The sequence below is a fragment of the Sorex fumeus genome, unplaced genomic scaffold, assembly GCF_029834395.1.
Source record: "Sorex fumeus unplaced genomic scaffold, SorFum_2.1 ptg000053l, whole genome shotgun sequence".
In the NCBI taxonomy this organism is placed as follows: domain Eukaryota; kingdom Metazoa; phylum Chordata; class Mammalia; order Eulipotyphla; family Soricidae; genus Sorex; species Sorex fumeus.
The window spans coordinates 1,020,845-1,037,235 of record NW_026606110.1 but is presented as its reverse complement, the minus strand read 5'-3'; the positions used below and the strand labels follow the sequence as shown (position 1 = coordinate 1,037,235).

The 16,391-nt window shown below is 54.4% G+C and overlaps 1 protein-coding gene across 6 annotated transcripts in view; it reads right to left on the bottom strand.

The window, feature by feature from the left end:
* The window catches only part of MATN2 (matrilin 2), a 92,818-nt gene that overhangs the window by 39,373 nt on the left and 37,054 nt on the right, over positions 1-16,391 (bottom strand). For all 6 annotated transcript variants that reach the window (XM_056124922.1, XM_056124923.1, XM_056124927.1 and 3 more), the window contains exons 5-7: positions 12,023-12,145; positions 8,797-8,919; positions 3,984-4,106 (exon numbers count right to left, since the gene is read on the bottom strand). In XM_056124922.1, coding sequence (XP_055980897.1) covers positions 3,984-4,106; positions 8,797-8,919; positions 12,023-12,145 — 369 coding nt within the window. The remainder of the gene's footprint in view (positions 1-3,983; positions 4,107-8,796; positions 8,920-12,022; positions 12,146-16,391) is intronic.

The following is a 16,391-nucleotide window of genomic DNA, read 5'->3' as shown; positions in this document are numbered from 1 at the left end:
TACTCCTGGCCGTGCTTGGGGGACCATAGGGGATGCTGGGAATTAAACCCGGGTCGGCGGCATGCAAGGCAAACGCCCTCCCCGCTGTGCTATCGCTCCAGCCCCAATCCTACAGCCGTTCTGGCCTCTTCCCTCGGACTGTGAAGTGCCGGCCACAGTCAGCACTGCGTGGCTTTGCCTGAAAGGGAGGGGCGTGGAATAAGTTCAGTGGGACTTGAGACTGTCCACTCCTGCTGGACAGAAGGGCAGGAGACAAGAGACTGCAGGGTGGGGGGCCACGCCAACCCCAAGGCCTGCAGTGCTGCAGAGACCGGGGGTCCGGAGGAGGAGATGCAGGTCCAGACCAGGGAAGCGGCATGGCCAGGGTCACCCAAGCCAGGGGGCCAAGCGGGAACTGTGTCTGGGGTCTCTTCTCCATCGCCCTCCACAGAGCTGGAGTCAGCTCCGGGGAGCCCTGGGGGTGCCAGCCGGAGCCCTCCTCCGGCCCTCCCCACCCCATTCTGCCCAGGCTCCAGAACAGGCAGCCTGGCCCACCTGGACCTTGCCAGCCGCCTGACATCACTGATGGCACTTTCTAGAAGGAAAAGACACATCCTCATTCTATGTCTGGATGAGGAGGAAGGACAAACCCTAGCCAAGAGCCTTCTCTGCAGGATCCCGCCCTGAACTCGCTTTCCTCTGCCCCAGCTTAACGGGATGGCCTCAGAGGCCTCTGAAATGACAGTGGGCTGTGTCCACCCACCAACGTGCTGATGGCTGGAGTCTGCAGTGCCCTCGCCATCCCGAGACGCCGCTAACAAACTCCAGACTTGCGGCCCCGTTCCCTTGCTCTCCCGCTCCACGGCCTGCTCCAGAGGGACGCCGGGCTGCATCCGGCTCCAGCTGTCTGCCCTCATGGACCGAGCGCAAACTCTGAGTCAGGGGCCGCCCTCGGGATGCTTTGCAGCGAAGACAGTGGAAAATGCAACGGCAGGGTGGGGCGTGGGGCCGAGGGCGAATGAGGACAGAGGGTGTGAGAAATGAATTCTATTTTTTCTTGGAGAGAAAACGGGGCCAGCGTGGCTGAACAGGTGTGGACAAGGGTGTGTGAGAAGCTCAGTGGACGTGGCCACCTGCCTGCCTGCCTATCTGAGAGGCAGAGGTCGGACTCAGACCGAGTACCCCAAGCGTCTCTTCAGGAGGAGGCCACTGCAGAGGGGACAGCAAACTTGAACAGTATCAGGTGCAGGGCTTCCAGAAACTTCTAAGGTGGCACAGAGCAATAACTAGTACAGTAGGTAGAGTTTTTTTGTTTTGTTTTGGTTTTTTTTTTTTTTTTTTGCTTTTTGGGTCACACCTGGCGATGCTCAGGGGTTCCTCCTGGCTCTGCACTCAGGAGTTACTCCTGGCGGTGCTCAGGGGACCATATGGGATGCTGGGAATCGAACCCGGGTTGGCCGCGTGCAAGGCAAATGCCCTACCCACTGCCCTATTGCTCCAGCCCCAGTAGGAAGAGTCTTTGCCTTGCATGCCGCCAACCCTGGGTCCATCCCCGACATCCCATATTGTCCTCCGAGCACCACCAAGAATAATTCCTCAGTGCGGAGTCAGGAGTAACACCTGAGCATCACCGGGTGTGACCCAAAAAGACAAAACAAAACAAAAAACCCAGAAACTTCTAAGGGACTCCTCTGATGAATACAGGGCTTCCGGGTTTCCTTCCCGCTCCGTCTGGACCACACGGTCCTGCTTGCACCCACAAGGAGGATCAGGCGCACTGTCCCCACACTGCAAGCCTTGAGGCCACACACACGCCTGCCTGTAAGTGATTTCCCTGGGTGTAGACAGCTGCGGACACACTCAGGCCGAGGAAAAGGTGTCCGTTGCCCGGGAGGGGTGGGCCGGTGGGAAGAAAGAGCCCTCCGCCACATTGTATGCATGTGTGGTCGGGTGGAAAATTCTCCCTCTAATTGTTTTCATGTCCTGCCTGCTCCCAGTCCAAACCTCCGCGGAATGCTGGTGTTTTCTCGGGGTCTGCATCCGGCAGGCTGTGGGGCTGCTCTTATGTAGGACAGGCTCAGCTTGACAGGACCTGCTCCATGCCCAGTGCACACGGGTCGAACGCTGAGCGCGGGCTGAACCGCCTCCACAGGGTGGCCTGGCCAGACTCAGTGACATGATTCCTGACATGTCTCCAAGGAGGCATGTGGCCGAGCCTAGGGTCAGGCAGGGCGAAGATGAGCACACCTGTGGCCAGGGAGTGGCCAGGGAACAGAGAAGCATGTACGCCTGGGCCCAGGGAGAAGCCTCTGGAGACTGGAGCTTGGGTGTTGCCTGCAGGAGACCTGGGGTGGAGTCCCAGCAACCCCCGAGCACCAAACCAGGAGTAGCTCCTGAGCACTGCCATCTGTGTTCCCCCACGGGGATCTGGTGGGAAAAGGACAACATCCAGAGATGCTGAAATCATGCCATGACATGTGTGAGGATCTGGATTTGGTCCCTGGCACCGTACAACAAAACAAAACCCAAAACAGAAAACCTTGAATGGGAGTTCTAGAGAGTTCTTTGAACCACAAAGGACAATATAAGTAGCTGTGTGTGCATCGGGAATGGAAAGACTTGGGGCGGGGGGGGGGGGCGCGGAGCAATAACACAGCAGGTAGGGCGTTTGCCTTGCACGTGGCCGACCCGGGTTCGACTCCCAGCATCCCATACGGTTCCCCGAGCACCGCCAGGAGTAACTCCTGAGTGCAGAGCCAGGAGTAACCCTTGTGCATCGCTGGGTGTGACCCAAAAAGAAAACAGAAACAAAAAACACCACAGGGCTGGAGAGATAGCACAGCAGGTAGGGCGTTTGCCTTGCACGCGGCTGACCCAGGTTCGATTCCCAGCATCCCATATGGTCTATGAGCACCGCCAGGAGTAATTCCTGAGTACATGAACCAGGAGTAACCCCTGTGCATCGCTGGCTGTGACCCAAAAAGAAAATAAAAGGAAAAATAAAATACTTTTTTTGGTTTGGTTTGGTTTTGGGGCCACCCCTGGTGGTGCTCAGGGCTACTCCCGGCTCTGCAGTCGGGAATGACTCCTGGAACTGCTCAGGGGACCATATGAGATGCGGCTGACAGTGTGTGAGGAAAGTGCCCTACCCACTGGATGGTCGCTCCCGCCCCAGCACTAGGAAGACTTTTTGAGAAACGAAAGGAAATAAAGAAATCTCAGCACGCATAGCTCCCAGGGGCCAACTTCTAGCAAGATTAAGGAGCATAAGTCAAATAAGGGCTGCAATTTCTCCAGGCTGACAAGTCTCTGTTTCATTCACTCCCTCATTCAATACATGCTGTGCCAAAGGCTGTTGAGAATTCAAGAGCGGCGGACAGAGGAGAGTCTGTCCTGCCAGCTTTCCTGTTTCCCGGTCTCTCCAGGCCAGTCGCACTGAGAACCCTCTGGGGTCCTCACCCCAGATGCCCCAGTCAAGCCCTGGCCACGCCAGATGATGGGCATTTGGGTCACTCAGCATGGCCTCGGGCTCAGCCCACTGAACCACATTTCCTTGAATGCTTCAGAGTTCCAAGATTTTTACTGCTGTTGTTGTTTGTTTTGGGGTCCACACTCAGCGATGCTCAGTGGTTACTCCCACTAGCTCTGTGCTCAGGAATCACCCCTGGCAAAGCTCAGGGGACTGGATGAGACGCCAGGGATCGAACTCGGGTCAGCCGAGTGGCAGGCAAGCGCCCTACCCTCTGTGCTATCTCTCCTGCTCCCACCCAAGCTTCTCATTTTCTTCCTGCAGATCAAAGAAGCCGCGGCTGCAAGCCAGAAGGGGTGGATTTAATCTCTATGAAAGGCATCCCTGGCACAGGGTGGGGTGCTGGAAGGGGGCGGGGAATGTTCATAGACACACTCGCTGGGCACGAGCCGACGCTGCCGAAGGTCTGCAAGGAAGGGCAGCACTGGAGGCAACGGGCAGAACAAACCCTTCCCCAGCCCCCACTGCCACTTACTTCTGCAGGTTTTCCCATCGGGGTTCAGGGAGAAACCTTTCAGGCAGCTGCAGGCATAGGAGTCGGCTGTGTTCACACACTCGTGCTGACAGCCGTGGTCCCGGGATGCGCAGTAATCTATCTCTGGGAGGAAAGAACAGCGTAGTAAGGACCCACCGGATGCAGTTAGGACCAACCAAACACAGTCAGGACCAACCACACAGGACACCTCCCAGAGACCCGCCAAGGAGGTTCCAGTCTGCGCTAGTCCCCAACAGACCAAGGCCCCTGATCTCTGATTCTCACATCACTAAGGGAGCTCTTAGGATGCTCTTCCCTTATTTGGGAAGATGGCTTCCCCCGAGAACTTTCTCAACACGTGTCCAAGCGGTTATGCAATGAGCCGATCCGGCAAGAGGCTTCCTTGTCTTGGCTCACTGCACAGCCATGAAAATGAGCGTGTTGGGTGTTTGCCATCTCCCAGGCTGGGAAAAGCTTAGCGAGTGTTTTATGGAATCCGTGCAACTAAAACAATGAAATCTTCCCGCAGTCAAGCTCCAAAAGCACTCGAGCTCTTCAGACACACAGCCAAATGACAGACTACAACATCATGGGGGGAGGGGGGGTATTTCGAATATAAAGCAACTCCCTTCTCCAGCTGTGCTACGGAGGAGGGAATGTGGTCCCGTTTCACGTCCACTTCAACCAAGTTAGCAGGGGAAAACTCGGGTGGGACTTTCTCAGTGGCAGTTTATTTGTGCATTCTAGATACGGAAATAAACCATCCTCTTTAAGGATCTGATCCAAGTGTTTGCTGGATGAAACTTCCATCCACTGTATAGATGATAGAATTGCTTGAAATAAGTCACCAGTGATTAGGGTCTTTGAAACAAAAATCCCTTCTGAGGACTTTGTTTTAAGGAACAAGTAAACTAATAGCCATGTACCACATTTGGTCCCCTGAGCACTACCCTCAGTCACTCCTGAACTCTCCTTTGGATTATGAAAGTCATTCACAGTCCTTTACATTGGAAAAGACAGTTCATTAATTTGGGGGCCAGGGATGTGGTTCATCAGTAGAAACTCTATGCTAAGATCTGATCCCCAGAAACACACACACACACACACACACACACACACACACACACACAATAGCGAAAAAGTATATATTTATAATTTGGATAGATATCTTTGTATAAAGTTTACCTAACTTCATTAAGGTTGTTAAAAATATAACGAATAAAATCATGAGAGGGCCAAAGGCATAGCAGAGCAGAGAGGGCCATTGCCTTGCATGCAGTCAACCCCGATTCTATCCCCGGCTTCCCATATGGTCCCCTGAGCATATCCAGGAGTAATTTCTGAGTGCAGAGCCAGGAGTAACCCCTGTACATCACCAGAGTGGCCCCCAAAATAAAACAAAAAATATCCTGTTGACATTCAATGTTTTTTATAGAGTCTAAATAGCAGTTGGAAATTTTCATGATTTAATATCATGCTGTATGATATCAACTCTAAGAAGAGACACATTAAGAAAAAACTACAGAGAAATACAGCCCCTTGGGGAAAACAAAGGTCATCTCTGTTTGAGACGAAAGGTCACTTCATTCCAGTTTCATCTCTATGTGATCAGTTTCCACGATAACAGAGAACTTCTGTAATCAGAGAGAGTATTCAAAATAAGTCCTCACATTCATCACTGTGAAGCGAGTTGCCATGGGAAAGGGCAGAAATAACATTAAATAAGAGAATCGTGTGGGAGGTGCCCAGGAATTAGGCAGAGAAAATAACCAGGACCCGCGAGTGCTGGAGCCCTGACAGGCTCACACGCCACCATCTGCAGCACCCACTACAAGCCACACACAAGAGTCCTTTCATTTGTTCCTTTGTTTGTTTGTTTTTGGGGTCACTTCTGGCTCTGTCTATGTGCTGCTGAAGCGAGCACTGGTCACTCCTGTCTCTGCACTCAGGAATCACTCCTGACAGTGCTCGGGGGACCATATGAGATGCCGAGGATCGAACCTGGGTTGTTCCCATGAAAGGCAATCTCCCTTCCCGCTGTCCTATCACTCAGGCCCCTCATCCTGGGCCTTCTCAGTGCTCCACATTGTACCAAGGGATTCAGCACAGCAGACACATTGAACCAGGATAGGGGTGACGGAGGGGCCCGGAAACAGGAAACAGGAGCTGAGGGTGGTGGTAAGGTGCTGGGAGTTCGGAGAGGCAGAAGGGGCATGGGCAGGCTCTGTGCTTTCCCCGGGGCCTCACACGAGTGGGCAGCTGCCCTAGCTCATCTCGTCCACCTGGTCGAGGATCTGGTCCCCTCCTGTCATCCTGAGCTCTGGGCACCTCAACCTTCCACTGGGGCCCCTGGTCAGCTCCCCTTGCAGTGACCAAGCCACTTTGGGTGATTTGGGCCCCACAGCTGAGCTGTTTCTCAGCAGGACACTTTGCCCGGCCATGCGGGGACGCTGAGCGAGAACTGGGGTGATCGGGGAAGCTCTCGAACGACCTACTGGGAGACCTCCTGGTAGCATAACGTCAGACATCCTACTCCTGGGACAGGCGACGATGTGGAGGAGTGAAGGACTGACCCGCCCAGGTCACCCAGCTAAAAATGAAGAGGAGCAGGATTGGAACAGAGCCCAGAGTGTCAGGCTTCCCATGGCTAGACAGAAGTGCTCAGGGATCCCGCACCAGCACAATGGCTGCTGGTATCTGACTCAGAAAGAGGCGACGGAGGTGGAGGTGAGCACACATAAGTGCATTCGTGCATGTGACAGTTCATCCATCCTATCTTGATTCATCCAGCACACACTCACTGTATCCACCCATCACCCCACCTTCCATCCATTCACCCACCCAGTTATCCAGCCAGCCCCCCATCTATCCTTCTATCTGACCACTCACGCATCACCCATCCATCCATCACCCACCCATTCATCCATCCCCCATCCATCACCCACCCACTCATCCATCCATCCATCCATCCATCCATCCATCCATCCATCCATCCATTCTATCAGCCACCCACTCACTGATCTAATTATCCATCCACCCATCCAATTATTTATCTGTCTGACCTCCCATCCATCACACACCCATCCATCCATCCACTCAATCATCCACCCACCCACCCATCCATTTACTCATCTATCGGACCTCCCATCTATCACTCACCCACCCATCCATCCATCCAATGATCCACCCACAATTCCATCCATCATCCATCCCCCTTTCATTCATCCATCCACCCATCCATCAACTCACCTTCCATCCATCATCCATCATCCCATCAGCCATCAGCCATGCACAAATCCATACACCACTGCCCATCTATCCATCCACCCATCCATGCTCAATAGACAATAATGTGCCATCCAGATACTGGGCGTGGACAAGATACTGTCATAGCTTTTTCTCTGTTGGCACTCCACTCACACATGTCTCCCCACAGAATAATGGCTCTGCCTGAGACTCGGCCTAGTGCTCTCCTATAGGAGGGACCTGACCTGACTCACCCCCAACTAGCTCCAGGAAAGAACACTCCCTTCCCAGGCTCCTCCCTGCACCAGCTCTGCCCCTTGGCAGGGTGGCTAAGCTTCAGGGACGCCTTTTACAAAGCATGGTGAGTGTGTCCAGCTGGGCACAGAGGTCTGGTTTGGAAAGGCTGTGGGTACATCTGCTTTTTATGCCTTGAAGCTCTGTTTTCTGATCGACGTCGCCTCCAGAGGCATCTTACTCCAAATTGCACTCAAACTTCACTCTTAAAATTTCCAGGAGGTGGCTTAGTGCTAGAGTGTGCGCCCTGTGTGTCTGAGGCCCTGCGGTGCAACCCTGGCGTTGAGGTGGGGGAACTAACTGTGCTAGAACTTTAAGAATGAACTTCGGTGGGGCAGGGGGCTGGAGAGAGAGTACAGCAGAAAAGGTGATTGCCTGGCATGTGGTGGACCCAGATTCAATCCCACGTGGTGCCGAGAGCACACCAGGAGTGATTCCTGAGTGCAAAGCCAGTGGTTCCTGAGCATCGCCAGTTTGATCCCAGAAACAAACAAATAACCAAAAACCCTTCTCTGGGAGGAGAGTAATCCTTACACAGACTCTCACTTACCTTCTCATTACGGAGTCCTTTAGCAAAACCAGCAATCAGCCCTATAGATTGGGGAGGGGGGGCCGTGAAGGGGGAAAAGTACATAGTGCCTAGGAAACCCTGAGGTGCTGAATGTTGAACCCAGGTCGTTCACCTGCAAAGCATGTGCTCCTGCCCTCGGAGCCCCCTCTGCAGCCTCACCCTTATACATTTTTACGGACTCACCTTGGAAGCTGAAATCAGCTCCAGTTCGCTGGACGTAGCGAAAACCAAACCGAACTAAATAGCTCAAATCAAGCCGGAGCCTTTTGCAAAGCAAGCCCTCCCGCCTCCCGTGAACCACCACGTTCAGCTCCCCCTGCTCGGCGGCTCCCAGGACTTGTGGGGAGGCAGGCCGAAGCCCACATGCCACAGAGCTTCAATGAAAACCTTTCTCCGGCCCCATTATCCAGGCACAGACGGCTGAGGCAGCAGGAAGTGAGGTGGTTCTGGCACTCCACAGCTCAGCAGACGCGGGGGGACGCCCACTGGTGGTCTAGGCTCAAATTCCTCTGGGCAAATGCCTCCCTGCGTGGTGTGGGAACCGAGGGGCTGCTCCTTGGGGCCACAGGAAAGGCCTAGCCAAGGAAGGACATGCAGACGGTTTTGCCAACCCCGCCCCATGCCCAGTCGCATCTAATTCAGACCGGGGGTTGCCAAGGCTCTGTCTCCAAGCGCCTGGTCCCAGGTGCGCGTGTAACTTACTTGTGCAGGTTTTTTGATCTGGGTTAAGAGCAAATCCTTTCGGGCAGCGGCAAACGTAGGAGCCATCGGCATTGACACACTCGTGCTCACAGCCGTGGTTTTCTGAGGCGCAGTAGTCCACAGCTGCCGAGAGAAAGGGGGTTCAGGAGCAGCACAGGCCCAGGGCCAGGGAGTCCCGCTCTCACAAACGCTGATCCGGATTATTATTAGGGACCCGAAGAGGGTGAACTCTAGGGTCGGAGCGACAGTAGTGCAGGTAGGGGTTTTGCCTTGCATCTACAACCCATATGGTTCCCTGGGCACCGTCAAGAATGACTCCTGAGTGCAGAGCCAGGACTAACCCCTGCGCATCGCTGGTTGTGGGTCCCCTCCCCCCAAAACAGAGTAAACTAAAGATGCATCCAAAGCAGGGGTGCCCAGCTTATTTGGCCTACTGTCCCCCTATGAGGAAAGAATTAAATTGTCCAGTGCTCTCTAGAAATCCACCTTCTTGAAGCAAATAAACAGAAAGTGCACCCCAGCTTCATGCCAGGCTACAAAGGCCTCCCCTGTATGATTCCAGTGACCCTCCCAAGGGGTCAGCATTACCCACTTTGGGAAATAATGAAGTGTTTTCTCTCCCACCCCCAAAGTGGAAGACACATCAGGCCATTTATAGCTCAAGACAAATTAAGATCACACGAATCACGGTACTTAAAACTACAGAAATCAAAGGAAAACAGTCCCAGGTGTACACACACACACACACACACACACACACACACACACACACACCAGTTCCCAAAAGGGACAGTAAAGTCCCCGAAGATGCAAAAGCTCTTAGCTCTGCATGAATAACTCGGTCTGGACACAAACTTGTGCCAAGCTGTCTTCAAGAGTGACCCCTGAGACCAGTCTGATCGACTCCAGACCGATGATGAACGATAAGGTCAACTGAGAAGGAGCATCCACCCCGTGTAAGCCACAGCCCTGCTTCACAGCTCCACCACTGATCTCAGAGGACGCGTACGCCGAGACGCTGAAACCCGTCAGCCCAGTGCTACAGACCCTGGGACTCCTGGAGCACTGTAGCACCCTCCAACCTCACCTCTGACAGCCCGGGAGGAGCGGATCAGACGACAAACTAGCAGAAACACCACTGATACCGTATACGAAACAATAGCACCGAAGGCTCAGCCGTCAGCAAAGAGCGTAGGGTGCCCTCAGACAACGAGTTGAATAGCTCCAAGGTAAGGCTGAACAATTTTCACAAACTTCCATTTACTGAAGTATTTTTCAACGATTCTGTGAGCCACTCTGTCGTAACAAGCAATACAAACGAAATCATTTTGTGCCTGGGAAGGGGGCAGGTTGGGAAGATGGTTAGAAAACTGGGGACACTGGTGGAGGGAAGGTCGCGCTGGTGGAGGGACTGATGCTCAAACACTGAATGTCGTAGCAACTGGACTATGACAGACTTTGCAAATCGCAGTGTTTAAATAAAGAAAGTAAATAACTTGGTGTGGGCCAGGAACACAGATAGTGGGAATGTGGCTTGCCTTGCATGCAGCTGATCTGGGTTCAGTGCCACACACGGTCCCAGTAGGAGCCATCCCGGGAACAGCACCAGGAATAAGTCCTGAGCACTGCACAGTACAAACCCCAAACCCAAATCAAACCAAAGCAAAAACAACAGAGCAATTATTTGGCACCAGCAGAGAACTGAGGAGCACTGAGGTGACTGAGACGGGCTCTCTCTGCGCCTCCTGCCCAGTCCCACTGCGTGTCCCCGCCCCCAAACTGCGTGTCCCCACCGGCCGTACGTCTCTGCTGCCTTCCTCCCGGGACTGCTTCCCCTGCCCCCCTCCCACCCCCCCCCACCCCCGCACAGTGCTCTAAGGGCCTCCCATTCTACCACCAGGAAAAGGAGAACCAAGCCAAAGCATGCGAAATCGACCCATGCAAAATAAACCTGCAAAATTAGGCTCTCAAAGTGTACATTTCAGGGGCTGGAGAGATAGCACAGCGGGTGGGGCGTTTCCCTTGCACGCGGCCGACCCGGGTTCGATTCCCAGCATCCCATATGGTCCCCTGAGCACCGCCAGGAGTGACTCCCGAGTGCAGAGCCAGGAGTAACCCCTGTGCATCACCGGGTATGACCCAAAAAAGCAAAAAAAAAAAAAAGTGTACATTTCATTTGGTTTGGTGGGCCACAGCTGGTAGTGCTCAGGGACCCTTATGCCGTGCCAGGGATTAAACCGGGATCAATACACAAGGCAAGCACCTTAATCTCTGCAGCCCCTGTCTGGCCCCAGTCACTCACTGTGAAAGTCCTCATGATGCCTAACTACTGGGCCCAAGAACAAAAGGCTGTGTCGGGACCCTTAAGAACACCTGGATCCACAAAGAACGGCCTGATCCCGTGCAGGCTGTCTTCACCAGGTACCTTGGAGGGGGGTGGCGGGTTGAGTTTCCCTCCCTGCTCCGAGCAGAACACCTGCAGCCAAAAACTCCAGAATCCGACCGCCGCCATGTTCAAGGCCACCCACCACATGCTCGGATGAGCTTCACCAAGTGGGAACTGGCCGAAAAACCCATGTATTAGGACCCATGACTGAGAGCTCCAAGCCTGCTCAGAAGGGGACCGGGCCTCCTGCCCCAGCTCCCCAGTTTCCCAGTAGCGTGGCAGTCACACCCACAAACTGCCCCCAGTGCCATGTAATCTCATAAAGCTCCCAGAAGAGAGCGACACAGAACATCCTGAACCTCTTATACTCAAGCCCAATGATGTACCAAAAGTCGCACACACGTGTTTGGATTTAACATAGAAGCTTGCAATATCGTATACAAGGGCTTAAATGGGGGCTGGAGCGATAGCACGCGGCCGACCCGGGTTCGATTCCCAGCATCCCATAGGGTTCCCCAAGCACCGCCAGGAGTAATTCCTGAGTGAAGAGCCAGGAGTAACCCCTGTGCATCACCGGGTATGACCCAAAAAGAAAAAGAAGGGGAGGGCTTAAATGGCTCCAGGATAAAACACAACAATCTTCACACACTTTCCTCTTATGGGGGTGGGATTGGTGTTTGAATACTATCTGTAATAAACTATTATGAACAACGGTATAAAAATAAACTTCCAAGGGAAAACAAAACAAAACAGACATCTGGATCCACACCCAGGACCTCCCCATCCCACTCAGCCTCTCTGCTGTTCCCTCCCAGGGACAGCCAGGCCGGAGATACTCACCCACACAGCTCTTCCCGTCCCGCGCCAGCCTGTAGCCCTGGTAGCACTGGCAGACGAACGAGCCCAGGACATTGACACAGAGCTGCTCGCAGCCGTGGGCCTCCCCAGCACACAGGTCCTGGACTGAGGCAAGCACAGGGTTAAACGCCCTTTCCACAAGGGTCACACCATCCCCCACGCAAGCAACGGCCTGCGGAAATGCCCTTCAGAACTGCATGGGAGGGGGCCGGAGCGATAGCACAGCGGATAGGGCATTTGCCTTGCACGCGGCCAACCCAGGTTCAATTCCCAGCATCCTATATGGTCCCCTGAGCACTGCCAGGAGTACTTCCTGAGTGCAGAGTCAGGAGTAACCCCTGAGCATCGCCGGGTGTGACCCAAAAAGCAAAAAAGAAAAAAAAAAGAACTGCATGGGAGGATGCATGGAAGGGATCAGAGACGAGCAGACAGAAAGTCAGGAAGACAGACAGACAGAAGGGCAAGAGCACCCACTATGCTGTGGCCCAGCGCCGACCCCTCTTAACGTTGGCGAGTTTATAGGTCTGTGTGAAAACGCTTCCAAGGCTGGGGCTACTCCTCGCTAGAAATGCAATAAAGGGGGCCAGAGAGACAGTACAGAGGGTCGGTGCTTGCCTTGAGTGCAATCAATCTCATTTCGAACCCCGGCACCACAGAGGGTCCCCCAAACACAGCCAGGAGTCATCCCTGAGCACAGAGCCAGAAGTAAACCCTTGGGACCACTAGCTGTGACCCCAATGCCAAATGTATTTATTTATTATTTATTTATTTCTACTCTCCAACTCTCTGAACTCCCTCATGGGGACAGGACAGCCCCTCTGCCCCCCAACATGTTCTTCTGATGAAGAGCCTGAGGGCTGAGTTCTGCCTGGATGGAACCGCAGGATTGGTGCTGCCTTTCTACAGCTTTGGATGAGCCCCGCTACTTGCAGAGTGCCGCCCCCCCCCAACACACACACACACACACACACACACACACACACACACACACACACACACATACACTTTAATGTCTTCCTTGGCACTGAGACGGAACGACCTCCAGGGACCCTCGACTACTGCCCTTACCCCCAGACTCGGCCAGGAGGTAGGGACAAGAGAAGGTGCCTGGAGGGCGGCCCAAGGGGGGCACTGCTCTCCACCGGGAGGGAGAGGCACCCAGAGGGTTCACAGCCAAGCCGGGCTCTGCGGCCTTCCTCGTGTCCCCTCTGCTGTGACAGCGGCTGGCTGCGGCATCACAAGGCTCGCTCCAGGCCACACGAGCCTCCAGCCTCGTGCTTCCTGGCTGGGCAGCTGCACCCTGGAAAAAACAAACCCGGGCTTCCAGGCAGGACCCAGCTGTTCCTGCCCAGCCCTTCCGCCCCATCAGCCCTCTGCTCGGGGCCCAGGATGCTCCTTTTTTTTCGGGAGCGGACGAGGGTGGAGGACCACCCCGCTCAACCAGGCCCTGAGACCGAAGCCATCTGCCGGGAGGAGGGAGAAGGGGACGATCAACGGCAGGAGTGAGAACGCCCACCTCCCGGAAGAGAGGTTCAAGGGGCTAATCCCAGGCGCCGCCAGCTTCAGCTGGCCGCGGGCTCCCCTGGAGGGTGTCCCTGGGGAGAGAGGACGGGTCAGGGCCCGGGTTCGGCCTCAGAGCCCTCCCACAGCAGAAGCTGCTGGCCAGGGGACCCCGAGAGCCAGCGCCTTGGGTGCTGAGGAAAACAGAAGAGGGAGAAGGGCCCAGACGCCACCAGCTGCCCCGCCTGGCCTCCCTCCAGCTCTGTAGCTCAGTTCTCCGTGGGGATCGACTTCCCCAAATTCCTTTAATTTAATTAAATGAAAAGCAAAAAGCTTTTAAAATAACCCTGCACCCTGGCCCGCAGGCAGCCAGCAGGAGCCAGGGACATGGCAGGAAGCACGTCCAGATTCCCACGGCCGGCGGCCAGGGTGCAGAGGACAAGGGCCAGGGCGTTGGGGCGACACCCCCTTGCCTGTTTTCTTGCCTGCCCTGCTTGCGGGTGCCGCTCTGCCTGGGGATCTCTCCCCCCACTTCATCTGATTCCCCGCGGCCATGGCCTGGACCTTCCCTCCCCACACACCCTTTTCCACCACCTTGCCCGTTTTCAGGGTTCACACATGCCAGGAAGCTCTCTCCCCGCCCGCTCCAGCCGCACCCCACCTTCTGGGTGGGCTTCTTCCTGGACGAATTCCTTTTCCTTCAAATCCCAAACCCTTCTCTCAGGCCCACGTGTCTCTCTCTCTCTCTCTCTCTCACACACACACACACACGCACACACACACACACACACACAGCACCCCCATTTGATGCAACCCCGCCCCAAAGCTGGGATCTGCAGGCCTGAGTGAATGTGGTGCGTGTAAGAGCCACGTGCCGGCTGGGAAGCTGATGACATCTGGTCTGTTGGATTTCATGTGTGCAAGGCACAAGGAACATTAAGATCTTGGTGTCTCAAACACATAAGAGAAAAGCACTCATATTTGACCACTTCACATAAGTGCCTGGACACTGCAAATAAGTATTAAATTAAAAAGCACTTATTAGATAAGCATGAGGATTAAACAAATAGTAAGGGGAAGGGAGAACAGACATGAGAGATGGAGGGAGAGAAGAAAGGAAGGGGGGAGGGAGGGAGGGAAGGAGGAAGGGAAGGAGAGGAGGGTGAAGAGGTGGCGGGAGGAGCACTGGGTGGTGGATGAGAGGGACAGAAGGAGAGATAGGCGGATAGAGGAATAAATGATGGAGGGAGGGTTGGATGGATGGATGGAGGGAGGGAGGGAGGGAGGGAAGTAGGGGTGGAGCTATGGAAGGATGGAGGGAAGGGGAAGAGATGGATAGATGGATGGATGGATGGATGGATGGATGGATAGAGGGAAGTAGGGGTGGAGCTATGGAAGGATGGAGGGGGGAAGAGATGATGGATGGATGGATGGATGGATGGATGGATGGATGGATGGTAGGCCAATGCGGACAGGGAGAGGATGGGGAGAGAAAGGTAAATGGCTAGAGGGAGGGTATCTATCCTCCACTTTATCTCACTCTAATCTGGCACACAAATTACTGTCAGACTCAAGTTTCAAATATGTGGTTTTGTCCCATGACAGCTGTGTTCACCCCTACCCACTCACCAAACACTAGGGTTGGAACTCAACGGGAGTATCATACTATTCCAAGCCCTAGTCTAGCCCACAGGCCCTCCCTCACCCCTGACGGACACCCCAAACCCACCCCTCCAGACGGGCAGCCTGGCCCAGTCAGCATCCTCCATCCAAGCCCTCCCATTCTCTTCTCTTCGCGAGAAGACTTGGTCCTCCTCCAGGTGCCTGCCGGATCCTCCCAGGGCTGTCCCTCAGGTCTTTCCTCCCATAGCATCTGTTCTGACCTATCTTTAAATCCATCCATTCATTCACCCATCTACCCTTCCATTTCCCCATCCCTCCATCCACTCGTCCATCAACCCTCCATCTCCCCATCCATCCACACACCACACACCACACACCATCCACCCATCCATACACCCCCCTATCTATGAATATTAGCTTTAGTGATTCTATTACCTTCTTTAAAAGAACCATATTTAAAATGTACGGTTGGATGAATTTGACCAATCTACCACCACCATAACCAAGGCAATCCAAAGATATTCTCACCCCAAACCTCTCAAGTCTCCTCACACCTGGTGACCCTTCTTCCTGCTCCTCCTCCCTCCCACCCCAACCCCAGGTCACCCCTCATCTGTTCTGCCACAGCCAAGTAAACAGATTTTCAGTTTCTCTTTTCTGGTCCTCTGATTTCTTTTTTTTTTCCCCCTTTGGCGGTGGGAGAGGGGGCCACACATCACAATGCTCAGGCCTTACTCCTGGCTCTGCATTCAGGAATCACACCCGGCAGTGTTCGGGGGACCACATGGGACGCATGCAAAGTAAGCATCTCACCCGCTGTGCTATCTCTCTGGCCCTGCTCCTCAGATTTCTTCCTCCAACGTGGGGTTCGAGGTGCCTGCAAGCTGCAGATGTGCCCCAGATCTTGTCTCCCCTACAAATTTCTATTTTGTGTGTATGTGTGTATTTGCCTGGTTTGGGGGCCATACCTGGCGGTGCTCGGGGCTCTGCACTCAGGGATCACTCCTGGAGGGGGGGGGGGCTCCATGTGGCATGCAAGGCCAGTGCCCTACCCACTTGGCTATCTCTCTGGTCCTCCCCCAGCATTGTTATGCCCAGCCCAGGCCACCCCCATTCCCTTCGCGGGACGTCGGTCAGGGGATCCAGCTCGGGGTTCGAACACATAAGACTTCACATCTTGGCTTCCACAAAACTTTCGTCTCGCTGGGATAAATGCCCACACGTGGAA